At 57.9% G+C, this 27711-nt stretch overlaps 1 protein-coding gene across 3 annotated transcripts in view; it reads left to right on the top strand.

Moving 5' to 3' along the window:
• Positions 1–26757, top strand: part of HSPG2 (heparan sulfate proteoglycan 2) — a 103085-nt gene extending 76328 nt beyond the window's left edge. For all 3 annotated transcript variants that reach the window (XM_075551995.1, XM_075551986.1, XM_075551976.1), the window contains 36 exons: positions 79–217; positions 2866–3017; positions 3176–3323; positions 4120–4274; positions 4609–4750; positions 4973–5124; positions 5445–5586; positions 5705–5845; positions 6194–6328; positions 6504–6685; positions 7185–7380; positions 7581–7760; positions 7935–8195; positions 12105–12306; positions 13782–13879; positions 14218–14484; positions 16126–16235; positions 16421–16568; positions 16647–16763; positions 17377–17488; positions 18005–18149; positions 18234–18333; positions 18451–18560; positions 18696–18804; positions 19466–19564; positions 19961–20182; positions 20433–20677; positions 21222–21393; positions 21484–21606; positions 21712–21768; positions 24079–24154; positions 24256–24334; positions 24524–24594; positions 24930–25013; positions 25333–25436; positions 25569–26757. In XM_075551995.1, coding sequence (XP_075408110.1) covers positions 79–217; positions 2866–3017; positions 3176–3323; positions 4120–4274; positions 4609–4750; positions 4973–5124; positions 5445–5586; positions 5705–5845; positions 6194–6328; positions 6504–6685; positions 7185–7380; positions 7581–7760; positions 7935–8195; positions 12105–12306; positions 13782–13879; positions 14218–14484; positions 16126–16235; positions 16421–16568; positions 16647–16763; positions 17377–17488; positions 18005–18149; positions 18234–18333; positions 18451–18560; positions 18696–18804; positions 19466–19564; positions 19961–20182; positions 20433–20677; positions 21222–21393; positions 21484–21606; positions 21712–21768; positions 24079–24154; positions 24256–24334; positions 24524–24594; positions 24930–25013; positions 25333–25436; positions 25569–25741 — 5148 coding nt within the window. In that variant the 3' untranslated portion in view covers positions 25742–26757. The remainder of the gene's footprint in view (positions 1–78; positions 218–2865; positions 3018–3175; positions 3324–4119; positions 4275–4608; positions 4751–4972; positions 5125–5444; positions 5587–5704; positions 5846–6193; positions 6329–6503; positions 6686–7184; positions 7381–7580; positions 7761–7934; positions 8196–12104; positions 12307–13781; positions 13880–14217; positions 14485–16125; positions 16236–16420; positions 16569–16646; positions 16764–17376; positions 17489–18004; positions 18150–18233; positions 18334–18450; positions 18561–18695; positions 18805–19465; positions 19565–19960; positions 20183–20432; positions 20678–21221; positions 21394–21483; positions 21607–21711; positions 21769–24078; positions 24155–24255; positions 24335–24523; positions 24595–24929; positions 25014–25332; positions 25437–25568) is intronic.
• The last annotated feature ends 954 nt before the right edge of the window (positions 26758–27711 follow it).

Genomic DNA, 27711 nt, shown 5'->3' with positions numbered 1-27711 from the left:
CCTTCTGCCCGGGTCCGACAAGGGCACCTGGGAGGTAATCCTGCAGCCCCCATCACCACCCTCTCCACTTCCTACCAGGCCCACGGCTCCCGCCTGCGGCTGCACCACATCTCTGTGGCCGACTCGGGCGAGTATGTGTGCCGAGCCAACAACAACATCGATGCCCAGGAGGCCTCCTTCACGGTCCTGGTCTCCCCCAGCACCGGCATGCCCGCCAGTGAGTATGACAAGGGTCCCTGAACAAACCATGGGGGCAGGGGGAGGCTGTGATCAGAATCCTCAGACCCAGTGTGGTCCAGGCAGGGACTCTACAGAAAGATGCAGAACCAAGTCCCGGTAGGGACCAAGAATTCCGGCCACACACAGCTTCACTATCCAGTACTGTGGCCACGAGGCAACTTGCATCCAAATGATGTTAAACAGGACAGTGAGCTCCTCCCACTTCAGGCATGCAAGCCCCACGTGGCTCGATGCCACTGCAGGGCATTTCCGTGAAGGCAGACAGAGGCAGCGGGGGTTCCCTGAAGGTCCGGATGAGTTCATAGGGAGCCCTGTTGACACAACAGTGAAGTCCCCAGTTAGCTTGGCTGTAAACCAAGAGGTTAGTGGTTCAAACCCGCTAAATTCCTCAAAGGAAAGACCGAGTGATTGGCTGCCCTAAAGATGAGTCTGCAAAACCTCTGGGGGCAGTTCTGCTCTGTCGTGTGCAGTTACTGTGAATTGGCATTAACATCACTACCAAGTGAGTTATCACATATGAAGTAGCTCAGACAGTGCCTGGCACCCTGTAAGTATAAGTGCGTAATCAGCTGAGTGCCGTTCAGGGAAAGATGCCCTGGTAGCATAGTGGCTAAGATTTGGGCTGGTAGTCACAAGGTGAGCAGTTCAAAAACACCAACCTCTCTGCAGAAGAAAGGCTTTTCTACTCCCGTGAAGAGCTTCCGCCTCAGAAAGCCATGGGGGCAGTTCTACCCTGGCTTCTTAGGCTGCTCTGAGTCTGAATTGACTCGATAGCAGTGAGTTTGGATTTTGAGCTTTTATTCTGGGAAAGGAGCGCTGGTGGCACTGCCAGAAAAGCATGGGACTGCCAGTAGCAAATTCAAACCCACCAGCCACTCTGCAGGGGAAAGCTGAGGCTGTCCGTTGCCATCAAGCTTTATGGCCTTGGAAACCAAAGGGGTGCTTGCACTTTGTTCTATGAGGTTGTTATAAGTCAGGATCAACTTGACAGCAATTGGTTGGGTTTGGATTGTTACTGTTGGAATGCAAATAGTTAACATACTTGGCTGCTAACCAAAAGGATGGAGGTTTGAGTCTTCCCAGAGGCACCTTGGAAAAAGGGTGGACTAGAGAAACAAATTCATGAACACTCATGTGAATAAGAAAGAGCTTGATATACAAGAGCAATTGAATACTGAGAAGGCATCCCAGCCCAGTCCAGATCAAGTCCATAAGTCCAATAGTAGCCCATATGCCTGATACCAATCTATAAATTCCTCTTCAGACTCACAAAACATGTGCAGTGACACCGAATGTGGGAAGATCATAGGCCAGTGGGTGAAAAATCTTGTGGATCCAGTGGCAGTGGAAGCATCTCAGCTCTAGCAGGGGTCTCCATGTGGTCCTCCAGCTCCCAGGGTTCTAGCGTAGCTCCATGTGTCTCATCAGAAGGAATGTCTCGTAGGGAGTGAGTCTGTGTCCTACCTCCAGTGAGCTGTTTATCTCCTTAGCACTTCTGAATGGGGTCATGAAGCTGTGACCTGATTGACAGACTAGACTCATCCCTCCACTCTTAAGTCTCAAATTGACAACAGATTATGTAACTACTACAGGCCTGGCCACTGACTTCCGAAACACCCCGCCTTTGAAAAGTCTCAGAACTCATGGAGTCAATGCATTCTCAGAGCAATCCCCTGTGGGTTTCCAAGACTGTAACTGTTTATGGGAGTAGAAAGCCCAGTCTTTCTCCCAAGGAGCTGCTGGTGGGGTTTTGAACTGCCGACCATGCTGATCACAGCCTACTGAGTAACCACTACACTACCAGGGCTCCTCTATGTCAAGTCTCATGGAATCCAGACTTTCTGGAGTTATGGAGGCTAAATGTTGCCCTGAGATCATCTCTAAGCCTGAAATCACAAATGGCTCTGGGGTCTCCTTCTAATCAACCAACCATGTAGCTTCCTCAGTGAAGGAGGTCGGCCTTGAGCACTGTGCTCTTTGAAGATCCCCATGGGGAGGGGGGGGGGCGGGGTTCAGAGCAGCCCTGATGGTGTCGTAGGCACTCGTTGGGCTGCTAAGCACAAGGTCAGCAGGGCAAAACCACCAGCCACTCCTCCGGAGAGAGAGGAGACTTTCTACTCTCACAAAGAGTTACAGTCCCGCAGACCCACAGGGGCAGTTCCATCCTGTCCTATAGCAGCGCTGTGAGTCGGAATCGACTCAAAGGCAGTGAGTTTGACTTTGGGGTTTGGTAGATCAGACTGACAGCAGTAATTGAAGACGTTAGAAAGGAAACAGGAGGAGTGAGTTGACACCCAGGAGAAAGGAACATTCCAGGAAAAGGGGCGAGGAAGGTTGCAGAGCTGGGAGAATGTAAGGAGCGTCACTCAGGTGTACCAGTATTGGGTGGGCATTGTCACGTGTCTTTTCAACCACAGCAACAATCAAAGATGTGAATAAGAAAACCCCAGTCCTGAATAAGAGACACACCCTTCTATTCGGACACGTAGGGGGTTGCCATGAATTAGAATCGATTGGACTGCCCCGGGCTTGGGGCCCAGGGACTAGGGACCTCTAAGGCCAGGAACCCAGCTGCCCCTGTTGTCCCCTCTCCAAAGCCCTAAGCTGCTCCTTCTGTGCCCGCAGGCCCTGGTGGTGCTCAGCCCATCAGAATTGAGTCATCGTCTTCACAAGTAGCTGAGGGACAGACGCTGGATCTCAACTGTGTGGTCCCTGGACAGGCCCACGCCCAGGTCACGTGGCACAAGCGTGGAGGTAGCCTGCCTGATAAGCATCAGGTGTGTGGGGCAGGGAAGAGTGGGAGACCTGCTGGATGTGGGGACTCTGGCTTCGGGTCCATGAAGCAGGCCAGGCAGCTCCTTGGGGCTCCAGCCCTCGAGAATTCCAGATGGGATTTTTACTCCAAAGCCCTGACCTCCATCCTGTCCTTGCTCAGATCCACGGCTCATGGCTGAGACTGTACCAGGTGACACCGGCTGACTCCGGCGAGTACACGTGCCGTGTGGTGGGCAGCTCCGGACCACTGGAGGCCTCGGTCCTGGTCACGATAGAAGCTACCAGCTCTAGTGCTGTCCACATTCCTGGTGAGGGTCCCTGGAGTGGGGCCGGTGACTGTGAAGCTGGCAGGAGGGAGGCCAGAGGCAGACAGGAGGGGAATGCAGTGCATTGGCACCTGGTGGCACCTGCATCTCTGCCTCCCGCCCACCCCCACGGTCAACTGGTCAACCTGGTCAGCTCAGCTGGGGAGAGCCAGGAGCAAGCTGTCTGGCTGGGTGGCGATGTGGGTTATATGTTGGTGTGCTAATTTCAAAGTCAGTAGTTCAAACCCACCAGCTACTCCAAGGCATAAAAATGAGACTTTTGACTCCTGTAAAGAGTTAGTTACCCACAGGGGCAGTTCTCCCCTGCCCTACAGGGTCGCCGCGGACCGGAATCCACTTGGTGGCAGTGGGTTTGGTTTGGAAGTACTTGCTAGGTGCTGGACACTGGCATTTGCACACATGAGGGGACTTTGAAAAGTTCTATGTTTTATGGTTTGAAAAAATGAGACCTGCAAAAACACAAAAAAATAAAAATAAATAAATAAAAAATGAGACCTGGAGAGGTGAACTGACTTTCCAAAAATCACACAGCTCATGAATGGCAGAGCTGACTGTGAGCCAACGCGGTCTGGTCCCCGGTGTCAAGCGTGGGAAATATCAGCAGGCATATGGAGCTGTCTGGCTTGGTGACCAGCGTGTTGGAAGATGAGGCGATGATGGGGTCACCGCCCCCATTCCCCAGGCTAGCCCAGTGGCTTCAGGCCTCGGTGGAGATGGGAAGAGAAAGTGGAGAAGCGGGGCCGTCCTGCCAGCTCCCTGACTTCTCCCTGTGCCGTAGCCCCAGACACAGCTCCCGGACCCATCCGCATCGAGACCTCCTCCTCCCGAGTGGCCGAGGGGCAGACGCTGGATCTGAACTGCGTGGTACCCGGGCAGCCCCATGCCCAAGTCACGTGGCACAAGCGTGGTGGAAGCCTGCCCCCCCGGCACCAGGTACAGAGTAGAAGGTGGCAGGGCTTGGGCAGCATTGGGACAGGAGTCAGGAGATCTCAAGTGGGGTGGGTACCTCACAGGACTTCTGCTGGGCCCACAGCACCATGGTGCAGACCAGCCAAGGCCACATTCCTATCCTGACATCCAACTTCCTCCTGTAGAAAACACCTGCATGGCTTACATTCTCTGCTGCCCGTGGGGTCCCAGGGGGTGGCTTGGGAGGATGGAGCCTGCCTGACTCTGACAGTCCTAGGCCATGGCACAGAGAGCATGGCATCCGAAGGCCTTGCCCAGCTTCCCGCCTCACCCCTCTCCCTGTCACCCATCTCATCAGGTCCACGGCCCTCTGCTGAGACTGAACCAGGTGTCCCCGGTGGATTCTGGCGAGTACTTATGCCAAGTGACCAGCAGCTCCGGCACCCTGGAGGCCTCTGTCCGGGTCACCATTGAGCCCTCTGGGCCAGGCCCCATTCCCGGTGAGTGACAAGAGCAGTGGGCCATGCTGGGCCAGGCTTGGGGTTTCTTCTGGCCCTGCAGCCCACCCCCTCCCAGAATGGTGCCTTAGCCTCAGGGCTGGGGATCCGCTGTAGGCCAGGGGAGCACAGCCAGGGCCACCACTCTCAAGGCACCGCATCTCCAGGGGCCCTGCTGACGCCCACCTGGGAGCCTTGTATCCCTCACCCACCCTGTGTCCACAGCTCCAGGACTGGCCAAGGCCATGTACATTGAGTCCTCCTCCTCACACGTGGCTGAGGGCCAGACACTGGAGCTGAGCTGCGTGGTACCCGGGCAGCCCCATGCCCAGGTCACATGGCACAAGCGCAGAGGCAGCCTGCCCACCCAGCATGAGGTAAGGGGACAGGATGGGGTGGGTTTTGGGGCACACAGGGTTTACCTGCAGCTGTGTCCCACAGCCCAGCCCTCGTGCAGCCCCTCAGTTTGGGGACCACGATGCTTTGGGGAGGCGAGTTCCTGGTCCTCTGCTTCCTCTTCTGTAAAGTGGGTGGGTTGGATTTCCAGGGGGTCTGTGAATGGCACTTCTTCTGACCTCATCAGTCAGAGTGTGAGCTCCTGAGCCTGTGGCAGGACTTGGGGGACAGGCACAGCCAAGCTGGGGACTTGCCCTGTCCCAGGACTGGACATGATGGCTGCCACTTGCCCCTCCAACAGATCCATGGCTCCCGGCTGCGGATCCACCACGTCTCCCCCGCTGACTCCGGCGAGTATGTGTGCCGCCTGGACAGCGGCTCAAGCTCTGAGCAGGAGGCCGCCTTCACCATCACCGTCACTCCCAGCGCAGGGTCCTCCTACCGTGAGTGTGGTGGCAGCATGTTGGGCAGGCGGAGAGGACTCTGGGGTTCAGACAGGGCCTCCATGGAGCAAGGCCACCCTGCCCTTGCTGAGCCCTGTCCTCGGCCCCTCATCCCCAGGCCTCCGGAGTCCTGTCATCTCCATCGACCCACCCAGCAACACTGTGCAGCAGGGCCAGGATGCCAGCTTCAAGTGCCTCGTCCACGACGGGGCAGCCCCCATCACCCTGGAGTGGAAAACCCGGAACCAGGAGCTGGAGGGTGCGTTGGGCTGGGGAGGGGCTGGAGGCAGGGGTGAGGGGATAGTGTGGGCAGGGGCTAGAGGCTGAGCTGGCACCAGTCTCATTGGGAGACCCGAGGTGAGGCCTTCCACTCTCGGGGTGCCAGGGCTCCCTACTCTGTAGTGAAGGGCTGGCCCCAGGAGTCACCAGGGACTCTTATCTGCAGCCATCTGTAACTCTACTGGTCACAACTAGGCCACAGGGGTCATGGGTGTGGGCAAGAGGCATCCCACCTGGCAGTGCCCAGGCATTAGAAGGGGGGAGAAGCAACAGCTAAGGGCAGGTCCACCCTCAATCTCCATGCCCCTTCCCTCTGCCGACCCCACAGACAACGTCCACGTCAGCCCCAACGGCTCCATCATCACCATCAGGGGGACCCGGCCCAGCAACCAGGGGCCCTACCGCTGCGTGGCCTCCAATGTCTACGGTGTGGCACAGAGTGTTGTCAACCTCAGCGTGCACGGTGAGGGGCGTGCCCCTCTCCCCGGGGATCCCAGCCCTCCAGGTTTCAATCCTCCCCTCTCACCCCATCCCGGACCCCCAGCTTCACTTCGGGGCAGTGGTTGACTGGTACCCAACCAGTGGCCGGTCACAGGGATGGGCCTGTGACTGTGTGTGTGCCTTGTGTCTCTGGGCAGGAGCCCCATCCGTGTCCGTGCTCCCCGAGGGGCCCGTGCGGGTGAAAGCTGGGAGGTCTGTCACACTGGAGTGCGTCAGTGCTGGGGAACCGCGCTCCTCGGCCCGCTGGGCCCGCCTCGATAGCCCCCATAAGCTGGAGCAGAGGATCTATGGGATGGTGGACGGCCACACGGTGCTGCAGGTGGGGCCTGGCTCCCCCTGACCAGGAGCGGGGCACTTCCCCCTGGGTCTGAGGACAGGGAGGTGACGAGTGAGGGGAGGGGAAAGGAAGAGATGTGTCTGTGGTGGGGTGGGGGGACGTGGCCCGGAGGGCGGAGATCAAAAGGAAGGGAAATAGAAAAAGGAGATTGGTGGAAGCTTAGGTGGGTGAGCACATGGGTGAGTGGGTGGGTGACTAGCTAGTTGTAGTTGTGTCTTTGGGGGAGTATGTGGACAAGTGAGCAAGTAGATAGATGGGTACGTGGGTGGGTGGGTGAATGGATGAGTGGGTAGTTGGGTAGACAAGGAGCTGATGGATGGCTTTGATGGATGTCATGAGCAAGCAGGACAAACAGCTGGTCAACTCAGAGGACTAAGGCCCCAGGGCAAGGTCAAAGGAAGAGATAAAATGGCCAGGCTGATGCCCAGATCTGCCCCCGACCCCCACCCCGCACTCACCTAGCCCACCTCTGGCTCCCCAGATTTCTTCAGCCAAACCAGCTGATGCGGGCATCTACGTGTGCATAGCTCAGAATGCACTGGGCACAGCCCAGAAGCAGGTGGAGGTGATCGTGGACATGGGCTCCACAGCCCCAGGGGCCCCCCAGGTCCAAGTGGAAGAAGTCGAGCTGACTGTGGAGGCAGGACACACGGCCACCCTGCGCTGCTCCGCCACAGGTGTGGCTGGGGACTGACGCGGGGCTGGGGCGGGCAGAGCCGTGTTGCTGGGGGGGTGGGGGGGAGTCACTGCAAGCACCTCCCTGTGGTGGTAGGAGGAGTTTATGTCACCCGCCTAGAGGAACGGCATCCTCTCCTACACCACCCCCTCCACGGTCTCTGGGGCAGCGCAGCGACCTCTGTCATCTTCCACCACACAGGCAGCCCTCCCCCCACCATCCACTGGTCCAAGCTGCGGGCCCCACTGCCCTGGCAACACCGGCTGGAAGGTGACACCCTGATCATCCCCCGGGTGGCCCAGCAGGACTCAGGCCAGTACATCTGCAATGCCACCAGCCCAGCCGGGCACTCGGAGGCCACCATCGCACTGCACGTGGACAGTAAGGCATTTTCCCACTCCTCAGGTTGAGGCCTGAATATATATGTGTGTGTGTCTATATGTATGTATGTATATATGTGTGTGTGTGTGTGTGTGTGTGTGTGTATTCCTTCATCAACTCCTTGTCCTTCATCAGTCTCCTGCACCTGCCTTACCCTGACCGCTTTGCCCGCAGGCCCGCCGTATGCAACCACAGTTCCTGAGCAAGCTTTGGCGCGGGCAGGAGAAATCGTAGAACTGCGCTGCCTGGCCCACGGGACTCCCCCGCTCACCTTCCAGTGGAGCCGCGTGGGCAGCAGCCTCCCCAGGAGGGCTACCACCAGGAACGAGCTGCTGCGCTTTGAGCCCGTGGGCCCTGAAGACTCAGGCCGCTACCTCTGCCAGGTCACCAACAGGGTGGGCTCCGCAGAGGCTGTTGCCCAGCTAACTGTCCAAGGTGAGTGCCCCAGCCCCAGGCTGCTGAAAGGAATCGGGCTCTCTGCACACCCTTACTGAGCCCGCATGCATTCGATCAACCACAGGCACAGGCTGGAAGGCCTCTCTGTGTGTTATCGCTGTTCAGGCCATCCGATCGGTTCCACCTCCCAGCGACCCATGGACAACAGGATGAAACACTGCCCTGTCCTGCACCACGCTCACCATCATCGCTGTGTTTGCATCTGTTGTCACGGTCACGGTGTGACTCCACCTCTTGGAGGGGCTGCTTCTTTTTCACTGACCCTCGACATTTCTTTCCCTTTTCTTAATCATTTTATGGGGGAGCTCTCACAAATTTTATGACAGTCCATCATTCAGTTGTATTAAGCACACTTGTACATATGTTGCCATCAATATTTCCAAAACATTTTCTTTCTACTTGACCCCTGGGATCAGCTCCTCTGTTTTCCCCGCCCTCCCCCACCCTTCCACGCTCATGAATCTTTGATGGATTATTTATGATTGCTGTTATTTCATGTCTCACACTCTGTTGTCTCCCTTCACCCACATTTCTGCTATTCGTGTCCCTGGGGGTGGGCTATATATCCAACCTGTGATGGGTGCCCTCGTTCTCCCCTCCTCCCACCATCCCCTGACCCTCCTGACATCGATACTCCCACTGCTGTTCCTGAGGCTTTTATCTGTCCTGAATAACATGTGTCCAGAGGTCTATCTGTACCAATGTGTATACTCCAGTCTAGCTGGCTTTTTAAGGTGGAACTGTGACCCTCTAGAGTTCTAAGCCTACTCCAGGGAATGGTCCCTCACATCCGTGTCCAAAACACGTGGAACAAGTCTCACCATGCCCACTTCTGAGAAGCATCCTGGCCATAATTCTTGCAAGAGAAATGTGTTCCGTATTCCTGGTCAGCGCCATGGGTCAAAGGCATCCGTTCTTGGGTCTTCCTTCAACGTCCCACTTTCACGAGGACCGGCGCACCCTAGTTCTCGAAGGGGCGTCTGCACGCTCGAATACGTTAAGTAAGTCTTTTGCAGCAGATTTGCCCAGTGCGTACATCAGTTGACGTCTTAACTGCTGCTTCCATGGCCACCGTATGGGTCCCAGTAAAATGCTATCGGTACATGACAGCTTCCGTCTCTTCTCTGTTTATGGACTCGTTGCTCAGGGGTCCAGGTTGAAGATTCGTGTTCTCTTTATGTTGAGGTATACTTCCTGGTGGTCTTGGTCAGTAAGTGCTTCCAATCTACTTGGCTTCAGCAAGCAAGGGTGGATCGTCTGCCTTGCGAAGGCTGTTAATGAGTGTTTCTCCATCCCGATGCTGGGTTCGCACGGCGTCCTGCTCAGATTGTTTGCGGTGAGAGGATGCAGCCCTGATGCCCACCTGACTTTAAGCCATGCGGTCTCCCCATGATCTGTTCAAACGCGTGCCTCTTGGCCTTTGTACAGATTCTGCAATTTCGTGCCCTGGAATTCTCATTCTTCACAATATCCTCCAAAGTGTGCTAGGTTCCGCATGGTCAAATGCCTTTGTGTAGTCAGCAGAACTCAGCCAGTAGCCATCTGACGTCGGCAACGATACCCGTGTTCCACGTGTTTTTCTGAATCTGATTTTGGTTTCTGGAAAGTTCCGTGTTTGTGTGCTGCTGTAACCGTTTTAAAATTATATTCAGAAAAATTCTACTTGTGTGTGATTTTAATGCAATTTGTCCAATAATGTCAACATTCTGTGGGATCCTCGTTCTTTGGAATGGGTACAAATACGGATCTCTTCCAGTCGATTGGCCAGGTAGCTGTCTTCCACGTTTCTTTACATAGGGGAGTGAGCCTTTTTAGTGTTGAATCCACTTGTTGAGGCAGCTCAGCTGGTATCTCATTAGTGCCTGCAGCCTCATTTTCCGCCCGGGCTTTCAGTGCTGCTTTGCCGTAGTTCTTCAACATCATCAGTTCTTGATCATCTGCTGCTGCCTACAATAAATACCTGTCTACCAATTCTTTGTGGTAGAGTGGCTTTCTATATAGTCCACCTTCTGTGGATGCTCAATAGTTTGTCCACAAAATCCCTCAATAGTGCAGCTCGAGGCTTGGATTTTTTTTTCTCCAAATCTTTTCACTTGAGCATGTTCTTGTCTCTTGGTTCTTTACTCCAGACCTTTGGAGTCATTTCATTACCACACTTTACCTTGGAATCTTCCGTTCAGCCCTTCTGTGTCTTCATTTCTTCCTTCCACTTCAGCTACTCTATGTTCAAGAGCCAGTCTTCCGTGTAGACATGTAGATAGCATCCTGTCACTGACAGCCCTGTATGCCAGGGCACGTTCTTTTTGATGGCTCATGGAAAGCAGTGTCCCTTTCATTTGGCATTCCTGTCATTATAGACCGGGTGGTGGTCTGATGCAGACTAGCTGCTAAGCAGGCTGTTTCAGCTCGCCGATGTCAGGATATCTATCTTTCGGCATTCTGCTTCATTTTTGAAGAATTCCAATTCCCTTAGACTTACACTTTGTACATTGAACGTTCCAATGATCAAGAGGGGTTTGCAACTGTTTCTTCTCATTTTGAGTCCTACGACATGAGCACACGGAGATGCTGGAAGCTTTCCTTCCATCCACATCACCGAGGTCAACTCTCCTCTGGGGAGCAGCTCGTCCCAGGTAGTTCTTGGAGTGCTCCGAGCCCGAGGGGCCCCCCTCCCAGCGCTCTCCCTGACAGCAGTGCTCCACCGCTGTTCTCAGACTCTCCTCATCTGGAAACTCCATGGGAACCTGTCCACCTGGGGTCACCCACTTGGTATATAAAACATCGCTTCTGACATTACGGCCACACACATGCCATTACCGTATGACAGTGACGTGAGACAAGCGTTACCCACCTGGAAGGTGGCATTGAGTCCCACTGTGTTGTGCCCAATGTGCCTTTCCCTTGTTCTACCTCCTCCTCCAGGAAGACCCCAAATACTGCTCTCAGCCCCTCCAGCTCGCTCTGCGGTAGCCCTGCCTCCAGCACTGCCAGACACTGCTGAATTTCCAGATAGGATGCTCGGGAGGGAGGGCCTGGACCAGTCATCTCAGCGGCTTGGGCTCGTTCACCACAGGGCCCAGGACAGGCTGGGTTGGTGCTTGATGGTGACAACGATGGAAGTGCCAGGGCAGTGCCCACCCTGACATGCCCAAGACTTCAGTGGCTCACCAAAGGACTTAGCATTTCTGTGGCATCCCATGTCAGTGCCACAAAGCCAAACAAGGGCAGTCAGGCCCAAGGTTTTAAGCAACAGAAATTCATAGAGCCCAGTGGTGAAGAGCCTGGGCCCTGGAGGCCAACAGACCCAGGTTCAAAGCACAGCTTGATCACTGTGTGCCTTGGCCAAATCATTGAACCTCTTTGTGCCTCAGTTTCTTCATCTATAAAGTAGCGAGAACAGTACGTGCCACGTGGGCCAAGTTAAGCCGAAGTCTGTCGGTCCCATGGCACATTGTAGGCACTTAGGTACCGATGACCGTGTAGGTTTGCGCCCACCCTCCTGTGTCATCTGTTGCACCTTTGGGACCACACCACTGGAGCTGGTGGAGTCTTTGCTGTCCTTCCTGAAAGTGACTGATGCTTTCCAAGACTTCCCACCCCCACCCCACTCTACCTTGGGCTGCTCACCTGTCCCAAAGACTAGGGGCTTGTGGAAGCCCAGGGCCCAGCCCCCACCCCCCACCCAGGCTCTAAGACATGCTTATTGAATGAATAACCAATCAAGGGGGCAAAGGAGTGACTCAGCAAATGAAAGGCCATGCCTTCCAGTCAGAGAAACCACTAGGAGAACATCCGCTGAATGTTGGGACTGGAGGTTTTCCTGAGCATCCAGGTGCACCAGGGACCAGATATGCACACACATACAGCACCTTGTCTCTGTCCCTGCAGGGTCTGCACCTGGCAGCGTTCACCCCGACACCCCCAGGTCCTCGCCCACTGTGCAGGTGACGCCTCAGCAGGAGACCAAGAGCATTGGAGCCAGCGTGGAGTTTCACTGTGCCGTGCCCAGCGACCGGGGCACCCAGCTCCGCTGGTTCAAGGAAGGGGGTCAGCTGCCACCTGGCCACACCGTGCAGGATGGGGTGCTACGGTGAGCACCCTAACCCGGGGTACACACCAGGCTGAGTTACTCTACCTGACTCACGGGGCTTGGCCCGAAATGCCTTGGGCAAGTCACTCTACTGCTCCAACTGCCGTGATCTCCGCTGGACAGGGGGTCCTATGAGACGGAGAGGAAATGAGTACAGTAGACAGGGGCCCATGTTCACGTTCTCACTACAGGAAAAAGCAAACTCCGGGCCCCTAGATGAGGGTCCATCGGAAGCATCGCTGCAAGGGCTCCAGTCACGCATGCACGGCTTCATTCCAAATGAGACCATGTAAACATGACTGCCATCACGGCTGCCACAGACTAGATCTCTCCGAAATACACTCGTCTTAGTCCTCCGGCTCACTGACCCACTGTCTCCAGGTCAATGTGGACTCCCGGGGGCCCTCCAGAGCAGGAAGGAACCGCCCTGGGAGTTCCCGAGACTAACTTTACGGGAGAAGAAAGCCTCATCTTTCTCCCAAGGAGCAGCACATAACCAGGGCTCCTCATTGGTCTTGTTAGGGTGCCTTCCAAAAGGAGGGTCCCTCAAACTAGTGGCTTCCGAGGGCACCTGCTGGGCCAGGTGAGTTCAAGGCAGAGGGGCCGGCTCAGATGGTAGGGAGACTTCTTGAGATTCCCAAGGGGTCATCTTGAGAGATTTTCTCAATCGAGCATCATAGGGACTTATCAGGAAGACGTTTTAAGAAAACAGAAGGTGAGAAAAAAAGGCCAGGAAATTGACACCAAGGAATTGCCTTCCACCGCGGCCATGCACCTGCTCGCTTGAGAAGGGCAGTGAGTGCTGTTCTGGGGGGATTTTGTTGGGAAGCCTTGCTCCACCCCACAGCCCTGATCTTGCCCCTCCAGGCTTCTTTTATCCCCCACATTCCGAGAGCTTTGGCAAGCACGCGATTCAAGCAAGGGCCTCAGGGAGCCCCTGAGGCCCAGCTGACACGTGACCCGAAGTGCGCATAATCCTAGGCGAAGGGCAGAGAGGGGCACGCTACCGTCACCAGGGTACAGGCTGCCCTGGAGGCGATGTCGAGAAGGAATAGCTTTGCATTGGGGTATTTTTATTTAATAATGGTTTCTGTGGTTTGGTAGCAAGACCTTTGGGCATACCCTCCTATCTCAGATGACCACAGGTGCCAGCCCCTCCACTGGAAACAGCTCTTGGGCAGGGCACCCACGAGAGCAGGGACTTGTGTGCTGTGGGAAGCGGGCAGAGCAGGAAAACCCAGATACTTGATTCAAACAAGATACACACAAGCGGGTAGGGCGCAGCCTGTCAGAGGCAGAGCAAGCACGAGATGCGGAGGAGAAACATAGCGGGCACGTGGAAAGGCTGCTCGCACATGCGGCCAGAAGGTGCATGACGTGTCAGTTGGTGGCAGCCTCGAGCTCCCTGGGGATTAAAAAGCTGTCTTACCCATGGATGTGACCCTCTGATCCCCTGATGATGTTTCTCTTTACAGAATCCAGAACTTGGACCAGAGCTGCCAAGGGACATATGTGTGCCAGGCCCATGGACCATGGGGACAGGCCCAAGCCAGAGCCCGACTGGTTGTCCAAGGTGGGAGGATGGCGTGGAGCCTTTGCTGAGGGTGGGGGAGACAGAGGGTGGGAGGGGCCGGGCACAGTGTGTCCCCGGAAGCCTAAGAATGAAGAGAATGAGCTGAGTGGGTCTGCCTGGTGTCCAGTGTGGAGCAAGGGGACGTGAGGCACTTATTGCGAGAGGATGAAGGATGGAGTGGGGTCAGACGAGGGATGTCTGAGAAGGGGACCCACCCACGAGCGAACGAGTGCATGTGCCCAGGAGTGAGGGTGAAGAAGGCAGGCAGGCAGGGAGGGGGCCACCTGGTCCAGGCAGTCTGTAGCCTCACCTCTCACCCGGCCTCCCTCCTCCCCTAGCCCTGCCCTCGGTGCTGATCAACATCCGGACCTCCGTGCAGACTGTGGTGGTCGGCCACACTGTGGAATTCGAGTGCCTGGCGCTGGGGGACCCCAAGCCCCAGGTGACCTGGAGCAAAGTGGGAGGGCGCCTGCGACCTGGCGTCGTACAAAGTGGGGGTGTCGTCAGGATCGCCCACGTGGAGCTGGCCGACGCAGGACAGTACCGCTGCACCGCCACCAATGCCGCCGGCACCACCCAGTCGCACGTGCTGCTGCTCGTGCAAGGTGAGTTCCCCTTCCCAGCCAGAGAGGGCCTCCGAGGGGCAGGGCAGGGCCTTCTCTGCCAGCTTCTGGAGAGGTGCTCCGCTGGTGTGTTAGGCTGGGTTGACTAGAGAAACAAATTCAGGGACGATCATATATGTGGAAGAGAAAGCTTTCTATCAAGAAGGAATTCTATATCAAGCAAACATCCCAGCCCAGTCCAGGTCAGGTCCATACATCTGATACTACTCTATAAGCCCTCTTCAGACTCACGTAGCCACGCGCAGTGATGGAGAATGCAGGGAGATCACAGGCCAGTGGGTACAAGGTTGTGTGGCTACAATGGCCGTGGAAGCACAGGGCTCTGGCAGGTCTCAGCGTGGCTCCTCAGCAGGAAGGGAAAGCAGAGGGCAGGGGGTAGGTTCCCCAGGCCCTCCTGCTGAGAAGGCCATGCCCACAGGGAGGCATCATCAGGCTGCGACCTGAGAGGTTGAACTCCACCCCTACATGATTATGTATCTTCAAGTTGACATGAAGGTATGTAACTGCCACGGCTGTGAATGGAAGGAGCCGATTCCATGGGACATCTCGTCAGCAGGGGCAGAAAGGGAGCTCAGCGAGAAAGAGCTAGGTCTTGACCAGAACTGGGCTGGGGCATCTAGAGAGAAGAGGGTATCTCATCCTCCCCTGGAGTCTGTGTGGCACAAGCCGTTTGTGATTGTCTGGTCGCCTTGGTGGAAGAAAGGCCTGTTCATCTGAGAACATTCTAGAAAACCCCGTGGAGCAGTTCTACTCTATAGCACAAGGGGACCACCTTGGTTCGTAACCAGCTCAACAGCAGCAGGTGTTTGGGGTCTTCAGATACAGGGAGTGCCTGCCCTGATGGGCGAGGCCCATGTGCAGCCCAGTCTGAGGGCAGAGACGTAGTGTAAACGTGAACAGATGTCAAGTGACGTCTGAAACAAGCACAAGGGATGCCGGGCCAACCAAGAGGGGGCTATGTTGTCCCTAACACTATTCCTTTTTGCCTCCAGTCCTATAATTGACCAGCTACTCACCCATACTGCTCCTTGGTCCCCAAAAGGCCAAATAATGGTGCCCAGACATGGGGCCCTCCTGACCCCAAAACCAAGTGGAGGCATTGAGGCAGTCCTGGCAGGGCTCTGGAATTGCACGGACCGGTCTCTAAACTCTGGCTCTGCCTGCTCCTATCTGTACAACCCTACGAGCTGCACTGTTCTCATCTGTACAATGGGCTGTGGCACCTCCTCTAGGAGATGAACAAGTTCAGACACACACGTGGTGGCTGCTGTCACACTGACACACACATGGACACTGTCACCCTGACATGCACGACACCATCATGCTGACACGCACATGAACACTGTCACGCTGACACACATGGCATAATCACGCTGACACACACATGGACACTGTCACACTGACACACATGACAGCATCACACTGACACACGTGGACACCATCATGTTGACACATACGTGGCTATCATGCTGAAACATGGTGGCCATCACAATGTCATATACATGGTAGCCACTCTGACGCTGACACACACGTGGCTGCTGTCACACTGACACACACATGACCATCATCATGCTCACCCATGTTGGCCATTGTCACACTAACTCAGGTGTCTCCTTTCCCCAGCGTTACCTCAGATCTCAACACCCCCAGAGGTCCGGGTGCCCGCTGGCTCTGCAGCTGTCTTCCCCTGCATGGCCTCTGGGTACCCCACTCCTGACATCACCTGGTCCAAGGTAAGTGCTGGGCAGGAGGCCAGAAATACATGTGAGGGACAGGGCACTGTCCTGAACCACCTCAGTGCCCCCCAAAACTTGGCCTACACTGAAGGGAGCCCACAAGGTGGCCCATAGGCAGAGGGAGAGACTGACCACGAGGAGCCAAGTGCTGTGGGCCAAGGCCAAGTGCTATGTGTTTGCAGCTGGATGGGAACCTGCCGCCTGACAGCCGGCTGGAGAACAACATGCTGATGCTGCCCTCGGTCCGTCCCCAGGATGCAGGCACCTATGTCTGCACGGCCACCAACCGCCAGGGCAAGGTCAAAGCCTTTGCCCATCTGCAGGTGCCAGGTAAGACCCACCCCTGGGGCTGGGCTGCACCTTCTCTTCCAGATGGGCATCCCCTCTAACGCCACTCTCTGCCAACAGAGCGGGTGGTACCCTACTTCACGCAGACCCCCCACTCCTTCCTGCCACTGCCCACCATCAAGGATGCCTATAAGAAGTTTGAGATCAAGATCACCTTCCGGCCTGACTCAGCCGATGGTAAGAGGCAAAGAAGCTGATCTGGGGTTCCGGGCTCAGGGAGAGTCTCTTGGGGGAGCCTGCCAATGCAGTCCAAGCCCTGGCAGCCTCAAGTCCTGCCCAGGAGCCCCAGGTCTGCCTCCCAGTCAAGACCCTCTGTGCCTGCACCCTCTTTCCACCCTGCACCCCCATGGTGTCTTGTGGACCTCCGTGGTCTCCTCTCCCTTTACCGTCGGGACAGCTGTGCCCAGCCTCATGTCCACTCTGCCGCTGCCGCCTGCTCCTCCCCAGGGTGGCTCCCTCTCTCACCCTCTCCTCTCTCTCTCTGTCTCCTCTCATCTCTCGGGCTCTTCCTTTCACTGTCCAGGCCTCCTTCTCTACTCAGGTGAGTCGGCCTCCCTCCCCAGCTCCAGGTAGCCCTGGCTGTGTGAATGAAACCAGCCCATTGCTTTCTGGGGGCTCCCAGCAAGGCTTCCCTATTTAGATCACCACCCAGAGGCTTTGAGATGGCCCTGGCTGTGTGAGGTGTGCCCAGAGTGCTGGCAGGTGGTTAGCGTGAGAGGCTCAGGGAGGAGCAGGGGTCATTTCTGGGGCCGGGGTATATGGGAGTCCTGACCCCACTGTGCCCACCCAGGGATGCTGTTGTACAATGGGCAGAAGCAGGCCCCGGGGAGTCCCACCAACCTGGCCCACAGGCACCCCGACTTCATCTCCTTTGGCCTCGTGGGCGGAAGGCCTGAGTTCCGGTGAGACCCTCATCCTCCTGTTCACAGGGACAGACAGAGGGGCTGGGGGATGGGCAATGAGGGAGATGGGGCTGGGGGACAGGAGAGTGGGGAGACAGGTCAGCTGGCCTGGCGTCAGGCTCCGAGTGCATGCTATTTGCTGACCACTACTGTGTGGCAGACACATAGAACAAGTCCATGCAGCTGCTGGTCCTTGTAGGCGTACTTATACTCAAAGCATGTGGCCAAGCGGCTCCTGGAGAGGAGTGCTTGAGGAGCAAGAGGCCAGGCGGTGGTTGGGGTCCCCAGAGTCTGTGGAGGAGGGGAGCCGGGTGGCGGGGCATGGGCTGTTCTGGAAGAGCACTTCGGGAAAGGAAGTGGGGAGAGATGAGCTGGGGAGTCAGGGGTGGGAGAACAAGGAGGGACAGAGACGGGAAATGGTGGCATCCCTCCCTGGTGCCCTTTCCTGGTGCCCCTCTGCCCAGACTGGCCACCCCCAGCCTTTCTTACTAACTCCCTCTCCAACCTGTGGGGCAGGTTTGATGCAGGCTCTGGCATGGCCACCATCCGTCATCCAACGCCCCTGGCCCTGGGCCAGTTCCACACTGTGACCCTGCTGCGTAGCCTCACCCAGGGGTCCCTGGTGGTGGGCAACCTGGCGCCAGTGAACGGGACCTCCCAGGTGAGACCTACTTCCGGCCTCCTGTGCCCAGTCCCACCCTGCCCAGCCTCTGCCTGCCCTTCTAAACTACCCCCTCCCCCCCAGGGCAAGTTCCAGGGACTGGACCTGAACGAAGAGCTCTACCTGGGTGGCTACCCGGACTACGGTGCCATCCCCAAGGTGGGGCTGAGCAGCGGATTCATAGGTGAGCCCTCTCCTACTCCTGGCCGGGGCCGAACACACCTGGCTGACTGAGCCCTCAGTCACCAGGGGGCACCACAGGGTTCTCCCTAGAACCACCTGCCCACCTGCCTGTCCACAGGCTGCGTCCGGGAGCTGCGCATCCAGGGCGAGGAGCTCGTCTTCCATGACCTCAACCTCACGGCCCACGGCATCGCCCACTGCCCCACCTGCCGGGACCGGCCCTGCCAGGTTACCCTGCCCACCCACACCATCCAGTCCCCCAAACCCCCCAGACCCCCGCCATCAACTGTGGCTAGCCCCTGGGTGGGGTGTGGATGGGGAGGTTGGGGTGTTCTTGGTCTGATTCCGGGGACCGCTTTGCAGAATGGGGCCCGGTGCCAGGACTCGGCCAGCAGCAGCTATGTTTGCCTGTGCGCTCCTGGCTTCACCGGGAGTCGCTGTGAGCACTCGCAGGCCCTGCACTGCCACCCGGGTAGGTCCACCCCACCCCCTGGAACCCACCGCGGCCGCCCAGCAACGTGGCCGTGGGGCACCCCTCTGACCACGTGTTACAGCCCTGAGACTGTCCCCTCCACCACGGTTACTGGAGTGCGTCCTCGCCCCCTCTGCTTGCTGTCACTCGGGCACTCCCTATGCTCCTAGTCACTGCTCCGGGGCGCCTCCGCTCCCGTCTCCTTCCTTCCCAGCTGCCCCCTTCCTGCTACTTAGATCCCTGACCCAGCCCCCCAACCGGCTGTTAGCCCTGCCCGGCCTCCTCTCACCCACCCTTGCCCTCCGAACCCCTGGGGGTGCAAACAGGTATCCGCCTGACCACTGGCTAAAAGAAAGGCAGTTGGAACCCACCCAGAGACACCTTGGAGAACAGGCCTGGGGTCTTCTCCCCAAGGGTCCCAGCCTGGACAGTCCTGTGGAGCCCCTCTGCTCTGCACACAGGGTCTCCATGAATGGAGCTGACAGCAATTGCCTTCCCCTGTCCCATCCCCCATAGACCCCCTCCTGCACCCTCCTGGGCGGGCCTAGCTCTAACGAAGCACAGGCCCCCGGGAGGGGGTGGGAGGCAGGTAGGGCACCAAGGAGAGCCCCACCCTCTCTAGAGTCACCTCAGTGTCCTCATTGGCCCTGATTCCCCACAGAGGCCTGTGGGCCTGATGCCACCTGTGTGAACCGGCCCGACGGCAGAGGCTACACCTGCCGCTGTCACCTGGGCCGCTCAGGGTTGAAGTGTGAGGAAGGTAAGTGGAGCAGGCACCCCAATATGATGGGGACACTGGGCAGGGCCTCTGAGGGCATGGGGCGGGGTGTTGTTGTGAGTTCTCGAGTTCATCCCGACTCCAAGCAACCCCGTGGGGCAGGGTGGCACTGCAGAGGGGCTGTGGGTTGCATGACTGGCTTTTCCGGTAGCAGCAGCCAGGAGACCCTAAAGTCACTGGCCGAGTGTCTGCCCAGACCTGCTCGTCACCTCAAGGCCCCCAGAGGAGACTCTCATCCTGTAGGAGATCTTCCCAGGCTGCCCTGCAAGACCAGGGCAGGGGGCTGGTGCTGCACCCCAGGGACTGGAAAGGGGCAGGCAGGGGTCCAGGAGGGGCCTGGGCATCCCTGTTGCCCCAGCTGAGCTGTGGCTACTGCAGGTGTGACAGTGACCACCCCGTCCATGTCGGGCACCGGCTCCTACCTGGCACTGCCCGCCCTCACCAACACTCACCACGAGCTCCGTCTGGACGTCGAGTTCAAGCCGCTGTTGCCCGACGGCCTCCTGCTCTTCAGCGGGGGCAAGCATGGGCCTGTGGAGGACTTTGTGTCACTGGCCATGGCCGGCGGGCACCTAGAGTTCCGCTATGAACTGGGCTCAGGTAAGCCCCCACAGCCAATAGCGACGAGTCTATGGATGCCAAGCTCCCTGTCCCCCAGGTACCCCGTGGCCCAGGGTGGGGACCCACACACCATTCCACCCCATTTCTCCTCTGGGTCTGTGACTTCAGGCAAGTCCTCTCTGTGCCTGTCTCCTTACTTGAAGACCAGCCCTCCCCACTCTACAAGTGCCCCTACCTGGGGTGGGGTGTGTCTACCTGAGTGCCCAGCTCTGCCTGGTGTCCTCCCCAGGGCTGGCTGTCCTCCGGAGCGTGGAGCCACTGGCCCTGGGCCGCTGGCACCACGTGTCTGCCGAGCGCCTTAACAAGGACGGCAGCCTGCGGGTGAATGGAGGCCGGCCCGTGCTGCGCTCTTCGCCCGGCAAGAGCCAGGGCCTCAACCTGCACACCCTCCTCTACCTCGGCGGTGTGGAGCCTTCTGTGCAGCTGCCCCGAGACACCAACGTCAGCACCCCCTTCCGCGGCTGCGTGGGTGAGGTGAGAACACCTGGAGGAGGGTGGTGATGCCAGGCAGCGGCCCTCTCCCCTGGCTGACGCAAGATCCTGGGGCCAGGCCTTCCACCTCTCGGAGCCTCTGTGTTCTTGTCTGTCAAATGGGCACCATAGCACGTAGTTTGCACTGCGGCTTGTCTGCAGTGTGCACACTCCTGGTACAAAGTAGGCACCCAACTCCCTAAGGAGGCCTGCTGGCACATGGTTTACATGTTGGCGGCTAACCACAGAGGTCAGCAGTTCAAACCCACCACCAGCTCCTCGGGTGAAAGATGAGGCTCTCTGCTCCTGGGAAGAATGACAGCCTCGGAAACTCCCAGGGACAGTTCTGCTCCGCCCTGTGAGGTCGCTCTGAGTGGGAACCGACTCGATGGCAGAGAAGTCTTGGACCCAGCCCAGGAGAATGCCATGCTGCCACCGCGGCTCCAACTTGGGCCTCCAGCTACCTTGTGCTCCACCCTCTCCGGGCAGAGCCCGTGCCTCTCTGTCCCCTGCCCCTATAAGTTGCTCAGTGTACCTGTGCCCGCAGGTGTCAGTGAATGGAAAGCGTCTGGACCTCACCTACAGCTTCCTGGGCAGCCAGGGCATCGGGCAGTGCTACGACAGCTCCCCGTGTGAGCGCCAACCATGCCGGAATGGTGCTACCTGCATGCCCGCCGGCGAGTATGAATTCCAATGCCTGTGTCGAGACGGCTTCAAAGGTGGGTGAGCCTGGGTCCAGTGGGCACAGAGGCAGGGTTGGCCTGTAGGAACCCTGGCCCAGGCTCACACTCCTCTGCCCCCTCCCCTAGGAGACCTCTGTGAACACGAGGAGAACCCCTGTCAGCTCAATGAACCCTGTCTGCACGGGGGCACCTGCCAGGGCACCCGCTGCCTCTGTGCCCCTGGCTATTCTGGGCCGCGCTGCCAACACGGTAAAGCAGTTGTCACTCCTGTCCACCTCCCTGCTGGTCCCTGGGGCTGGACACAGCACCCTTGCGTGTCTGCATCTCCCAGCTAGACTTTGCTCTTCCCCACAGGCGCCGACTTTGGCAGAGCGGAATCCAGCTGGCACATTGAAGGCAGTGGAGGCAATGGTACGTCCTCACTGTGGGCAGCCAGGGATGCTAAGCGGGCTTGTGTCCTCCTCTGCCCATACCCACATGTCCGCCCCAAACAAGGAAGGCTCCTGGGAGGCTCACAGGCACACATGGGCAGGATCCAGAAGGACACAGCCATGCAGAGCTGAGTCCTGCCCAGAATTACTGGTTAAGTCAATTTGGACAGTCCTTGAGCCACTCTGACCTCAGTTCCATGCATCCAGTCAACAAACACCTGTTGTGGGCCTAGCCTTGCCTTGGGACCAGGGAGTTCAAGATGAGTAAGGCAGTCTCTTTGCTCTTAAAGAGAAACCCTGGTGACACACTGAGTTAAGTGTTGAGCTGCTAATTGCAAGGTTGGTGCTTTGAACCCTCCAGCTGCTCAGTAAAAGAAAGATGAGGCTTATCCGCTCTCATCAAAATTACCCAAATTCAAACAAACAAACAATAACACCTTGGGAGCAATTCTGTCCTGTCCAGTAAAGTTGCTAAGATGCCATGAGTCGGAATCCACTCAACAGCGTGAGTTTTGTTTTGTGGAGAGATTCCACAATCTGCTTTAAAGTGAAGGTAACAGTAAGGCTTGAATGTTTGTGGAAGAGTTATAAGTCCCAGGCACTGCGCAAACTTGTTGCAGGCACGTGGCCTATTTATTGCTCATGGAGTAGGACAATCATGGGATGCTGGCTACACACCCGGGCGGTGGAACCAGCCCGCCTGGCCAAATCCTCACCGTGCCACGTTACCTGCCGTGTGACTTTGGGCAAGCTGTGTAACGTCTCTGTCCCAGAGTTCCCCCGTGTACAATGTAGAGACCGTCACAGCCTTCATGAGGCTTGAGGACGTAGGTTCCTAAACTTATTTGTTCGATGGCCCCTTTAAGATTCCTCAGCATCCCCTAGCAACGACAGACTTTTGTGCTAGGGCCCATAATCCAAGATGGAGCGTAGGGGTCTGCTTTGCGTGCGCACATGCACACACACACACAGCCCCAATTGCTCCCTGCAGCAGCCCCCCGAGGGGGCGGGAGAGGATCACCCACTTTGAGAAATATCTCACTGAAGGACCTTTTGTGCAAGAGTCAAACTTGTCCGGTGTTTACCACGGTGGGAGCAGTGTCTGGGATGGAGTGGGTACCGGACACCTGCCTGTCTAATTCGTGAGCTGAGAGCTCAGCGAAAGGCCTGCTGTTTGAAACCACATGACAGTCTCCCGGCATAGTGTCAGCCACATCCTGGGTACCTGATTGTGTAAGCAGTTCTCATCTCAGGGTGGAAGGGGGCCTAGTGCCCCTGCCTATGCAGCTGCCAGACCCACATTGACCTGGAGGATGGGCAGTGAACTCACAGGACCAGAGAGGTGGCTTCAACACTTGGCCTGGACATCAGCGCTAAAGGCACATGTGCTGCCCCGGGGCCCCCCGAGCCTACCTTCTCAGCCATCAGAGGGGGTGCACACAAGGACCCTAACCAATTAGGGGGTGCCACACACCCAGATGACCCCGGTTGGCCCAGGACTAGGGAGGGTCTGAGACTGTGGGGCTCTCTGTGGCAATCCCAAGTTAGAACCAGACAATCGGCCACCCTCCACGCACCTCATGACTATACAGAATAGGGCACACGGTTTTCAAGGGCAACAAGTCTCGCAGTCTACTTAGAATTGGGTCGACCTGGTTTATAACACGAGCGCTTCTTGATGGACACACGAAACAACAAGATCCAGCACTGGTCCTTAGGGCGACCGCAGTTTGGAAACCGTGATGAGCACAGGCAGAAACTGGAAAGATCTGCAACGCACTCGTGTGTGAGTGGCAGAGCCTCGGGTCCTGCGGCTGCGACTGTGGCGTGGTGCCTACGTCCCTAATGGAAGGGACTGCTAACTCTCCAGAGGAGTGACTGCAAAGTCGGGAGGCCTGTTTCTCCATCCAAGTCCACAGACCACAGAAACCAAACCTGAGGTGGTGGCGGCGCCAGCAGTTCTGACAGAGGAGCACCGTCCTGAAGGGTCTTCCTTAGCAAAGCAGACTGCACATCTTTCTCCTAGAGTGGCTCATGGGCTCGAACCACCAGTCTTGTGGTTAGCAGCCAAGTGCTTATCCACTGCACTACCAGAGCCCCTACTTCCAAGGTCACAAACCGGCCCCCACCCTGGCTTCTGTCCATAGGCCCCCTGGGTCTCTGGGGCTGCAGATTCAGGGCCCCAGCTGGTAAGGGCTCATGTTGGCTTGGAGGGGGTATCCTGTAAGCCAAGGCTGGGTAGGAGTTCCCGCAGTGAGCCTGCGTCTCACCAGCCCCACTTCCTCCACAGACGCCCCTGGGCAGTACGGAGCCTATTTCCACGATGACGGCTACCTGGCCCTCCCCGGCCGCATCTTCTCCAGGGGGTGAGCTCAGTGGTGGGACAACCAGTGGGCCCAGTGGGGAGGACAAGTCCTCCCCAAGTTGTGGGCCCCTCTGAGTGCTCCCCTCTCCCTGCTCCCTGCAGCCTGCCTGAGGCGCCTGAGACCATAGAGCTGGAGGTACGGACCAGCACAGCCAATGGCCTCCTGCTTTGGCAGGGCATGGTGAGTGGCTGTCAGGCCTGCAGTCTCGGGACACAAGGGATGCACGGCCAGCTTCTTGGTGCCCAGGGCAGTGGGGAAGGAAGAAGGTGGAGCTCCAGCCCAGGGGGCAGGGGATGGGGTAGATGGGAGGGGGCAGATGCAGGGCAGCTTTGCAGACTGGGCCCCCAGAGTTGCTGTGCCTCCCTGCAGGTGGTGGGAGAGGGCAACTCTGGCAAGGACTTCATCAGCCTCGGCCTTCAGGATGGGCAGCTGGTCTTCAGGTGAGTGGTCCTGACACCCTAGCCCAGTGGTTCTCAACCTTCTTAATGTTGTGACCCTTTAATATAGTTCCTCAGGGTGTGGTGACCCCCAACCATAAAGTTATTTTTGTTGCTACTTCATCACTGTAATTTTGCTACTGTTATGAATCGGGCGACCCCTGTGAAAGGGTCATTGGACCCAAAGGGGTCGCGACCCACAGGTTGAGAACTGCTACCCTAGCCCATCTTCTGCCCTGCCCCCAACCCCCCAGCTTCCCCTTTAGCCAGCCCATGGCTCCCAGCTTCCCAGCCACACACACCTGAGTCATACCACCTTGTAATCATGTGACCTGCAGCTACCAGCTGGGCAGCGGGGAGGCCCGCCTCATCTCTGAGGACCCCATCAATGACGGCGAGTGGCACCGGGTGACAGCACTGCGGTAAGGTCACCCAGTCGGGCACTAGGGAAAGGAACCAGCATCCCAGCGTGGCAGGGGATGCCCTCATTATAAGCACCGAGCCCTGTGTGGGCAGAACCAGAAGCTGGGGCAGAGGGAGAAGACACCAGGCAGGCGCAGGCTTTGTGGGTGGGACAGGCCTGGTAAGGGACCAGAGAGCGGCAACGGGCACAGGGCCCACTGAAAGCACTGGGTGGCCAGGGCGGGTGTCTTAGCCTGCGGTCCCTGGCAAAGGGCGGGCTTCCATGCGGGGAACTCAGGTGGGGGGTATGCATAGAAGCCTGACCCACCCCCTCTGCAGAGAGGGCCGGAGAGGCTCCATCCAGGTGGATGGCGAGGAGCTGGTCAGCGGCCAGTCCCCAGGCACGAATGTGGCCGTCAACACCAAGAGCAACATCTACATCGGTACGTCCTGGGCTTGGGCCAATGGGTCCCCGGAGGGGCTGGGCCTCCTCTGCCAGTCATGGAGCAGATGTGGCCTCCCTCTCCCACTAACCCCAGACCAGCAGTGAACAGACCCCCGTTCTCTTCCCACAGGCGGGGCCCCTGACGTGGCCACACTGACCGGGGGCAGGTTCTCTACAGGCATCACGGGCTGCATCAAGAACCTGGTGCTACACTCAGCCTGGCCCGGCGCCCCGCCCCCGCAGCCCCTGGACCTGCAGCACCGCGCCCAGACCGGGGCCAACACACGTCCCTGCCCCTCGTAGGCGCCAGCCGGTCCCACAGACGCCCAGGCAGCGCCCCGCCTGCGCGGTCAGGATGTTATTCTCTTATGATGATGACTTTTTGTAAGAAGCTGAGGCCACATCATGCTTTGCTGCTACTGCCCTGGGCTGGACTGGAGGGTGGCCCTGCCGTACCCTCCCCCCCCCCAAACACACACGCACACACGCATGCACACGCCCAGGCAAAGCCACAGGCTGGTAAGCAGCACAGGTTGGTTGGATGTGACTGAGTCTCAGGAGGCCTCCCGGAATGGGGGCCAGGGACAATGATGGGGTGGATCCAGACCGCCCCTGCTGCCCCAGGTGGAACCCACCCTCCAAGGCCGAGCTGAACCCCCATCTAGGTAAAGCTTGGTCAGCCTCCATTCCTATGAAAGCCTTCAGACACTCTCGCCTCGGCCCCAGCCTGGTGCTCAGTCGCCTGCAGGGAAGGCGCCAGCAATAGTCTATGCCCCCCTCCCCTGGGCTGTGAAAGCCTCTGAGTGCCAGCCAAGGAACCAAAGGGGGATGGCTTCGGACAGCAGCTCTTTACCCGCCTCAGCCACGCCCCAGCCCCTCTACCTCCTCCCAGCCAGCCCCCTCCTGGCCCCCCAACATGCAGCCCAGGGACCGTCCCTCAGACCTCAAGGGAAAGCCCACCCCACTCCTACCAGGAGCTGTTCCCAGCCCAGCACTGAGGGGGGTCTCCCCACTCACACCAGTCCATGTCCCACCACCCATCTGGAAGTGAAGGCCCAGGGGACCGTGGGAGAGGGTGTTGGTGGTCAGGAGGTGTTTGGGCCTTGGGTGGGGGAAGCCAGAGCCCATGACTGGGAGGCTGATGGGGGGATGACAGCCAGGTCCCATCTGTGGGAGCCTGAGGGCCCAGCTAGGGGCAAGCACCCTCCCACCAGCAGCTCCAGCCCATGGGTCAGGGCACCCGCCCCCCATGTCCTAGACAGGACCCTTCTGTGGTCTTTGTCTTGGTTTTTCTTAAATAAACGGTGCTATCCCCGCCATAGTGGCCCCTGTGTCCCTGACAAGAGCTTGTGGACACTGAGGGGGGTGAGACGGGGTGGCGTGGGGCCCAGTAGGGCAGGGAAGTTCTGGGAGGGAAGCTGGGCACCACCAGGCCCATCAGGCCCCCATGCCCTACTCTGTCCATAGGCGCCTGCCCTTCTCTGCCAGCTGCCATCCAAGCGGCAGGCCTGCTTACAATCTGCCAAGTGCCTCCACCCACCTCAACCCACTTTCCCCAAGAGCAACACAAGGCTCAGAGGAGTCAGGGACTCACCCAAGGGGGCTTTCAATCCCAGATCCAGGCCACACATAACAGATAGCACAGGCTGCACTGCAACAGGGCCGGGGCCAGGGCAGCAGCACCAGAGGAGGCCTGTGTCACCCTCCACAGTTGGGGGCCTGCTTAGGGAGGGAAGGCGGGGTTCACTTGGGCCCCATGACCAGAAAACGATACATGATCCTGAGGGGTTGTGGGGAGGGGGATGCAGGGGGAAGCCTCCATGGGATGGATTGACACAAGAGTTTGTGACTGGACACAGACAGACCTGATGGTCGTGGAGGTGGTGCAGGACTGGGTGTTCTCTTGTACATACGGGCATCGTGAGTCTGAGCTGATTACCTCCACGTCAGAGGGAAGAGAGGTGCTATGGAGATCGGTGGAACCTGGAAGGAGCCAGAGAGGGCCTGTCAGGCAGGGTTGCTGTCTATAAAGGGGTCAGGAAAGAACTCATGGAGAAGGGCATGGCTATGCAAGAGGCAAAAGAAGGGGCACACGGCTCTCAGGACAAGCCCCTGTGGCCAGGAGGCAAGACCTTGGCTGGAGGAACTGGGAAGGGGTCTTTGGAATGGAGACAGCAGGCAAGAAGGCCAGTGGGAGGAGACGGGGCTGGACAGTGACAGAGATGATGGCTTGGATGTGTGGGGCGCCCTGCGACTGTGTTTGCTGAGTGAGG

The sequence above is a fragment of the Tenrec ecaudatus genome, chromosome 1 (genome assembly GCF_050624435.1).
Source record: "Tenrec ecaudatus isolate mTenEca1 chromosome 1, mTenEca1.hap1, whole genome shotgun sequence".
Classification (NCBI taxonomy): Eukaryota; Metazoa; Chordata; class Mammalia; order Afrosoricida; family Tenrecidae; genus Tenrec; species Tenrec ecaudatus.
This window is presented reverse-complemented; position numbering and strand designations above follow the sequence as displayed.